Raw genomic sequence first — 8,309 nt, forward strand, 5'->3', positions numbered from 1 at the left:
CATGCTCTAACACACAGTAACGATGAAATGTGTGCTGTTCTCACATTCTTCCTCTGTATGTACACATAAACAACAAGGCAGGGAAATATAAAAGGATTTTATTTTATTGTTTGGGTACATTATTGTTCAGTGTACATGCTCACATCTGAAACAAACTTTACGTGCTTGATAACTCTCCCACCCCGCAGACATCTACACACCAATACCGATTTATATTCATAGCGGCAAGTGCTATGTAGCTCCACATAGGGGACACAGGAAGTGACATATAACACCTTCATGCGGCGTCGGAACCGCGTAGGAAATTCACAGCCGCACCGGCAGAGCTCCAGAATATGCAACTCGGCCGGCTCACGCGCGGACGCGCTTACAAGTGCGAGGGCCCGCCCAACGCTGCTTGCAGCTTTAATTAACACTTATTCCTTAAACCCTGCTAAGTAAACGCTTCGCCTTATATTCATTTTGTTAGTTACAAGTTTTTTTGCTTTGAACGACCGTCCCCCAACACTGCTGGTACTCAGACGAGACTGGCCAGCTGAATGGCTTTTACTGTAGGTTTGAAAAGCCCACAGTCACACCTCTCATACCTCTTCCCCACTTCAACACCATCTTCAAACAACCACCTTCCCCCTCTGACACGCTGCCACCCTCCTCCTCTGACCCCTCATCTGCACTCATGAGCCACCTCTTCCAGAGGCAGAAGATCAGGAAGGCTCCTGGACCTGAGGGTGTCTCACCATCCTGCCTGAAAATCTGTGCAGACCAGCTGGCCCCCATCTCAGATCTTCAACAGATCACTGGAGCTGTGTGAAGTTCCCTCCTGCTTCAAACGCTCCACAGTCATCCCGGTCCCCAAAAAACCCTCCATCTCTGGACTAAATAACTATCTGACATCTGTAGTCATGAAGTCCTTTAAAAGACTGGTGCTGGCCCACCTGAAGGACATTACAGGCCCCCTGCTGAGGCATTAGGTCTGCATCACATCCTGCAACACCTCGACTTTAGCCTTGAGAGCCTTGGACTCTGTGGAAACTTTTAGAAAACACCTGTTTAGACAAGCATTTTTTATTATTTTATTCTATTTTTTACTGTGAAGCACTTTGTGACCCCTCGTCTGTGAAAGGTGCTATAAATAAAGTTTACTTACTCACCACAACCATCACCGAGTGTGTGCCTGCACCCAAGTTATTGATTATATGCATGTCGACCTGTTAACCCTACAGCTGTGCACGCTGACCTCACGGCCGACGTGCTGGCAGGCAGGGTTAACCTCCTGTGTTGCTGTGCGTTACCACCACTCCACTAGATGGCGCTGTCGTAAAAGTACTACAGTCTTAGTACTGCGGTCCCAGGATTGAGTACTGAAACAGCACTATTTGTCTTTTGTGTATATTTGTGTTGTCGACACTGTGTCTGACTTTATTATTATGTTATATTATTATGAGTAAGCACATCATGAACAAAGTACAAACTACTTACCTGGAGAATCAAGCTGATGCGTTTTCAAACTTTATCTCTTCTGACTGAGACGTTTTGACAGATAATATAAATGCTGGATTAACTCACCTGCCTTTCGCTTTTAAGCTCCTGCTTCTTCTTCCTCTTCTTGTGTTCCGCTCTGCCGGCACCGGAAGTAGACGCGCTCTGTCCCGGATCTTCCTCTTCCCTGCGCGGCCTCAGAGGTAAGAGAGCAGCGTCTCGCTACTGCAGCAGAATCTGTGTTAAATCTTATCTAAATCTGCACCATCCTCGCGTTTAACCCGCTCTGTTGTGTAAATCATAGTTAAACACGTCTGCTGGTGTTAGATGTTTGTGTTTGGAGCCGTAACTTCTGATTTAATTCAGTATTTGTGAGGAAGCCGGTTTGTTGGCTAACTGTTCACAGCAGCAGGTTTCCGCCATGTTGGAGGCTTCTGGCCACCAAACTGCTTCTGATAACCGGTTTAAATCAGCTACAGCTTCGTTTCTCTCTCTTTAATCTGTGTTTTATAATCCTAACTCTCGTTTTTGGTTAATTGCTGCTGTGTTCGTGGCTGTTCGTTGCCGGAGCGTGAAGCTAACCTGAGCTAATGCTAACAGGGCTCGTGAGGATCCACAGTGGTTTAAACTAAAACCTGCTTCTCCCCCGACAGGTATCTGAAAATGGTCCGCTACTCTCTAGACCCCGAGAACCCGACTAAATGTGAGTAACCCGGAGGTTTTTGTGCTGTTAAAGCGTGAACAGGCCGCTGTGATGACTTCTTAGGACACCTTTGGATGAACACATGAAAACAAACCACATGAATCTGAGCTGCTGACAGGGTGAATAAAGAGGCTTCCTGCAGGAGTGTTTCCCGTTTGTTTAACTCTGTCTACCTGTTTGTTTCAGCATGCAAGTCCAGGGGCTCCAACCTGCGGGTCCACTTCAAGGTGAGAAGGATTATTTACTGAAAGAAACTGGTTTCAGGTTCAGAGACGAGCTGAGAGGTCAAAACTCTGGTAAACGTGTCGCTGCCACAGTTGAAGCGGTTATTGATTAAATTAAAAGAGCTGCAGGACGTCAGGTGAACTGGATGCAATAGGATTGATCCACTAGTGTTGTCATCTGTGTGCTTCATATCTACCGAGAAGTCTGTACAGCCTCTGCTAAAAGCTCATAAATCACACTAATAACGGTGTTTTTTTAAACAAAGGCGTGTTTGCTCATAAAACATGTCGATCCAGAAGATTTCTAAATGTAGGAAGAGGAACAAAATATTTCTGAACGCTCCTCAAGTTTAACTGAAGGCTTTTGAGATGAGCAGAGACGTTTAAAGTGCTGAATGTTGACGTGATGTACGCTGCACTACTGTCTGACGTTAACGCCGTCGCCACAAGCGTACAGCGTGATGACCCGACCGAGGGGCGCGTTCGCTCGCTGCTGCCGCTGGAAGAAGTTACTGTTGGTTTTAAACAGAACCATGCAAACCTCCTGATATTCTCTTTGGTTTGAATACAGATCTTCTTCCAGTGGCGGCAGCATGTCAGCGTGCTTTTATTTGAACTTTGAGGTCGGCGAAGAACTCGTTTATGTTAAACTCAGTGTTCAGCTGCTGATCGCTTGTTTTTAATCACCAGAACACCCGTGAGACGGCCCAGGCCATCAAGGGCATGCACATCCGCAAGGCCAACAAGTACCTGAGGGACGTCATGGTGAAGCACCAGTGTGTCCCGTTCCGTCGCTACAACGGCGGCGTGGGGAGGTGTGCCCAGGTGAGAGCGGGGTACCTGAACGCGGCGCAGGCTAAACGCTGCCGTGACGACCATCTTAGGACACCTTTGGATTAAAGATGAAACTAACCTTTTTAATCTGAGCAGCTTTGTGATGAACTCGCTGTGGTTCGCCTGGCGGGAGGAAACGGCTGTAAACCGCTGCTGTTGTTGTTTTTCAGGCCAAGCAGTTCGGCTGGACTCAGGGACGCTGGCCCAAGAAGAGCGCCGAGTTCCTCCTGCACATGCTCAAGAACGCAGAGAGCAACGCTGAGCTCAAGGTACGTCACAGACTCCTCCTCCAGATGGTAACGCCTCTCGCCGCCTGACAGGAGAACATTTCTGACCGCCTTTCTGCACGTTGAGTATCAGACGTGAACCAAATTAAAATGACCTTTAATCAGCTGATCTAGAAAACGAGCTTCATAAATGAATCTGCTGTCCCTCTGAGAAACACTTACCTCTAAAGTTTCCGTCAGACGGCTGTAACGTCCGTCTCGGAGGCTCCGCCCCGATCGTGTCGCTGCTGCAGATGGCGCCCGTCCGCCGCGCTCTCCGGTTGGCTGGTTCACGTGAAGTCGATCGCAGTGATGACAGTTTAGGACACCTTTGAATCACCTGAAAATAAAACACGATCTGAGCGATCTGATCTTCACTGTGAGGGCGCGGCGTGATGGACGCCGTAAAGATGCGGTACACGTGACGCTGACGGCGCGGCCGCAACTGACGATAGTTTTCATTATCGACTAATCTGCAGAGGACTGTCACGATTAATCTGTCGGTCTATAAAATGTCATTGTAAAAGCTGCCGGAGCCCAAAAGTGACGTTTTCAGTCAAAAACCAAAGACTCTTGATTTACTGTCAGAAACGTCGTCGCATGTAAGATGGAACCAGCAGATGTTTCACATTCCTGCTCTTAAAAATGACTGAAACGATTAATAATTATCAAAATAGTCTCAGCTCTAGTTGTTGTTCCACAGTCGGTGGAAACTACCTGCTGCTCCTGTTTGACTACAAATTTAGATTTTCACTGTTTTTAATTTGTACATAAAGTTTCAGAACGGGTCTTTGGAGGCGACAGTAAGCAGCACGATTGGTGCGCAACATATCCTATATCCACGGCCTGGAGGAGTAAAGGTCTAAATTAGTGTATTAATAAATATTCTAACAGTAAATAGTATATTTATATTTGGATAATCTGCCTTCAGATTGTTTCAGCTGATGTTTGTACATTCGTTATCATTTCAGATCATAATACAGGTTACAAACTTCAGCTGCAACGATTAGTTGTCAACTTTTAAATTAGTTTTGATAATTGATGATTCGCTTTAAGTCTTTAAAGGGAAAAACATCTAAATTCAGACTCCAGCTTATTAAATGTAAATATTTTGTAATGCACTTTACAGCTAAGGTGTAAAATGTTATTTCCGCCTGGCAGTAAACTGAAGATATATTTTGGGTTGTGGACAAAACAAGATGAATTGATGATGAAAATAATGTTCAGCTGCAGCTCTAATCGGTGAATAAATGATGTGAAAAAAGAAACATGGACTGTCTTTAGATCAGTTTCCCTGCTGATCTCAGTCCATCAGAGTCGGAGAACAGACTGAAGTCTCTCAGCTGTTTGTGTGAAGGCTCAGCGAGAGCTTTGGGAACCGGGTGTCTCTGACCCGTGTCCCGGTCCCATGTGGTTTCAGGGTCTGGACGTGGACTCCCTGGTCATCGAGCACATCCAGGTGAACAAGGCGCCCAAGATGAGGAGGCGCACGTACCGCGCCCACGGCCGCATCAACCCCTACATGAGCTCGCCCTGCCACATCGAGATGATCCTGACGGAGAAGGAGCAGATCGTCCCCAAACCAGAGGAGGAGGTGGCTCAGAAGAAAAAGGTAGGAGCGCCGGCTCGCCGCGCCGACGGCGTCTTCGTGTCGCTGCGGTGATGACTTCTTAGGACACCTTTGGATTCAGCATGAAAACACTCTGTTAAGTCTGAGCAGCGGCGCCTCAGACGCTAACGTCTCTCTGTGTCTCTGAGCGTCTCTAACTCTGAGTTTGTCCTGCAGGTCTCACAGAAGAAGCTGAAGAAGCAGAAGCTGATGGCCCGAGAGTAAAGACTAATAAAGTCCAGCTGTTGTTCACACTCACGCCTCGGCTTCATTTCTGCTGCTGCGAGTACTGTCAGATACACTCTGAATACTGCCTCTAATACTAGGACAGCCAGTGGGGGAAGGAGACGCTGTGGAGGAAGCAGTACTACCACGGTGTAGAAGTACACAGGCGTTATAATTAATGTGCAGCTACTTACGAGTACTTTGATATTCTCTTAGCTGACTTAATTATATTAAATGTTAATATGTTAGTTTATAACTTAAAACATCCAATAGTTTAACAAATACCTCAAAGCAAAATAACTTTTTACATTTAATCACTTTTCTAAATGCCTGATGAAAGTTTTCTGCTGTTAACAGTTTCCTAAAGAAGCATTTTGATTGGCAACATGAGAGCCAATCAGAAGCGTCAGAGCGGCACTGAACCAAACAGCTGTGGCTGCAAATAAAGACACACAGTGTGCAACATGAAAAACATGCAGAGCAACAAAGAAAATTCAACATGTTATCAAACATTTTTATTAATTGTCACTTAATTACACTTTTCCACATGAGTTAAATTTATTTTATAACTAAATAAGATGCAACTGGTTCCTCCCAGAAACACTGACATCTAAGTTTTTAATAAAAAGTGCAGGTCCAGATCGGAAAGGTACAAATACCTCGTGTAGTACTGTGTATTTGGAAAATACAGCTGCAGTACATATGGAGTAGTTTTACTTTGAGGAGCTGGAATTAAAAGACCTTTATTGTGTAGAAGAGTGGTTCTCAGAGTGGGGTCCCTGAGGAGGTTCTAGGGGCCCCAGCAGAAAGTGGAATAGTTTATTTTCATTATAATTAACAGTGAATGTTTCTCACTTTCTATAATAAAACTTCTAGAAGCGAAGATTCTGTCAGACTGAGACAAACCCTTATCAAAGGGGGCCCGCGGTCTGATTTGAGTCTGTTTAGGGGTCCTTGATGTGAAAAAGTTTGAGCTCTGTGTGTAAAAATGAGACGAGTGACGAATCTGTTGCAGGTAGAAATGTTCAGGTGTGGACAGGTTTTAGGCGGACCTGGTGGGGAACCGGGGCCCTGTGTGGATCTGGATCGAGGTGTTTCAGAGGGAAACGTGGAGCTCTCAAACTAAAACATTTAAACAATCAGTGCAGAATATTTTCAGCCAGAGGAAGTAAAAGTACCACAGGACAGAAATACTACACTACAGTCCTGCTTCACAGAGGTCCGCAGGATAATCAGAACCTGAATGAAGACCCTGAGGCTCCCTGGGGCCAGTAGACCCGACCCGACTATGAGATGTGAGCTCGTCCTGTGGAGGACTTCTAGAACTGATCCAGGACTCGTGCAGAGTTTAGATCTGCTCTGAATTTCAGCCCGCAGTTCAGAAGAGAAACAGATCAGCAGGTCGGTCCCTGTAGGATCAGGTCCCTGCAGACTCACCTGGGGTCTCAGGTAGGAAATGGTGTCACTTCACACATCCTGTACCACCCAGAGATATCTGCAGGTCAGACAGGTGAACTTACTTTGCACACTGAGTACTTTTAGTACCTGGTAATACTTTTATTTAGGTCAAAGATCTTAATACTTTCATAGTATTCTTGTATCAGCAGATGTTTATAATTAAACCTTTAAACAGCTGTGGATGGCAAGTACATTTACCTGTACTTAAGTATTCTACTTGTACTCCAACAGATCTCAGGGGGAAATACTTTATACTTCACTACATTTATACAATTTACAAATTGTGATTTTCACGCACAAAAAATGTGAAGAGTTTATAAAATTTGATGTTTTGTTATAAACAGTTTGTACAAGTACTGCTGAAACATTACTTTACTACTAATGTCTTGATCGTTATACTACAGCTGTAAAATCCTGCTTTTACATCAATGCATGAGTCCTAACAATAATCTCATGATATAATATTTAATAGTACAACAGTGATTACCTTTTAATAATATTACTACAATTTCCTGATTGTACTTATACATACTTAAGTAACATTTTCAGTGCAGTGTTTTTACTTGTGAGACAGTGTAGGAGTACTTTTACTTAAAGTTAAGTAAAGTTAAAGAGGTAAATGCAGTTCTGTAACTGAGCAGAGGGGGGCGCCTTCGTACCGCTGTCAGCTCAGCCAGGAGCCACAGGAACACTGATCACAGGAAATACATATATATGTATATATATGTGTATATATATATATATGTGTATATATATGTGTATATATATATATATACATATATATATGTATATATATGTATATATATACATATATACATATATATATGTATATATATGTATATATATATACATATATATACATATATATATGTATATATATGTGTATATATATATATATATATACACATATATATACATACATATATATACATATATATATATGTATATATATGTATATATATATACATATATATATATGTATATATATGTATGTATATATATGTATATATATATACATATATATACATATATATATGTATATATATGTGTATATATATATATATATACACTACCGTTCAAAAGTTTGGGGTCACATTGAAATGTCCTTATTTTTGAAGGAAAAGCACTGTACTTTTCAATGAAGATAACTTTAAACTAGTCTTAACTTTGAAGAAATACACTCTATACATTGCTAATGTGGTAAATGACTATTCTAGCTGCAAATGTCTGGTTTTTGGTGCAATATCTACATAGGTGTATAGAGGCCCATTTCCAGCAACTATCACTCCAGTGTTCTAATGGTACAATGTGTTTGCTCATTGGCTCAGAAGGCTAATTGATGATTAGAAAACCCTTGTGCAATCATGTTCACACATCTGAAAACAGTTTAGGTCGTTACAGAAGCTACAAAACTGACCTTCCTTTGAGCAGATTGAGTTTCTGGAGCATCACATTTGTGGGGTCAATTAAACGCTCAAAATGGCCAGAAAAACAGAACTTTCATCTGAAAC

The 8,309-nt window shown here is 43.0% G+C and overlaps 2 protein-coding genes and 4 non-coding genes across 6 annotated transcripts in view; 5 read left to right on the forward strand and 1 right to left on the reverse strand.

Annotated features, from left to right (window-relative positions):
- Positions 1-1,575, reverse strand: part of LOC123982170 (tripartite motif-containing protein 26-like) — an 8,204-nt gene extending 6,629 nt beyond the window's left edge. Inside the window, exon 1 of the mRNA XM_046067591.1 lies at positions 1,480-1,575. The gene's annotated coding sequence lies outside the window, so the exon portion shown is untranslated. The remainder of the gene's footprint in view (positions 1-1,479) is intronic.
- A 36-nt stretch (positions 1,576-1,611) lies between these two features.
- rpl17 (ribosomal protein L17) lies at positions 1,612-5,369 on the forward strand. The gene is made up of 7 exons (XM_046066999.1): positions 1,612-1,682; positions 2,133-2,182; positions 2,369-2,409; positions 3,097-3,231; positions 3,411-3,509; positions 4,927-5,118; positions 5,293-5,369. Exons 2-7 carry the CDS (start codon positions 2,143-2,145, stop codon positions 5,338-5,340), a joined length of 555 nt encoding a protein of 184 aa, XP_045922955.1. The 5' UTR covers positions 1,612-1,682; positions 2,133-2,142; the 3' UTR covers positions 5,341-5,369.
- LOC123982420 lies at positions 2,226-2,294 on the forward strand. Its single transcript, XR_006827972.1, has one exon. It is a non-coding gene; the product is annotated as a small nucleolar RNA SNORD58 (small nucleolar RNA).
- LOC123982417 lies at positions 3,270-3,337 on the forward strand. Its single transcript, XR_006827970.1, has one exon. It is a non-coding gene; the product is annotated as a small nucleolar RNA SNORD58 (small nucleolar RNA).
- LOC123982421 lies at positions 3,811-3,873 on the forward strand. The gene has a single exon (XR_006827973.1). It is a non-coding gene; the product is annotated as a small nucleolar RNA SNORD58 (small nucleolar RNA).
- LOC123982419 lies at positions 5,161-5,227 on the forward strand. Its single transcript, XR_006827971.1, has one exon. It is a non-coding gene; the product is annotated as a small nucleolar RNA SNORD58 (small nucleolar RNA).
- Positions 5,370-8,309: the final 2,940 nt, after the last annotated feature.

This window comes from Micropterus dolomieu, linkage group LG13, assembly GCF_021292245.1.
Source record: "Micropterus dolomieu isolate WLL.071019.BEF.003 ecotype Adirondacks linkage group LG13, ASM2129224v1, whole genome shotgun sequence".
In the NCBI taxonomy this organism is placed as follows: Eukaryota; Metazoa; Chordata; class Actinopteri; order Centrarchiformes; family Centrarchidae; genus Micropterus; species Micropterus dolomieu.

Bases quoted from the DNA above. Each gene is read 5' to 3' on its own strand.
- rpl17 (XM_046066999.1), top strand. From the start codon at position 2,143: ATGGTCCGCTACTCTCTAGACCCCGAGAACCCGACTAAAT. The intron at 2,410-3,096 runs GTGAGAAGGATT...TTTAATCACCAG, and splicing joins ACCTGCGGGTCCACTTCAAG to AACACCCGTGAGACGGCCCA. The intron at 3,510-4,926 runs GTACGTCACAGA...ATGTGGTTTCAG, and splicing joins AGAGCAACGCTGAGCTCAAG to GGTCTGGACGTGGACTCCCT.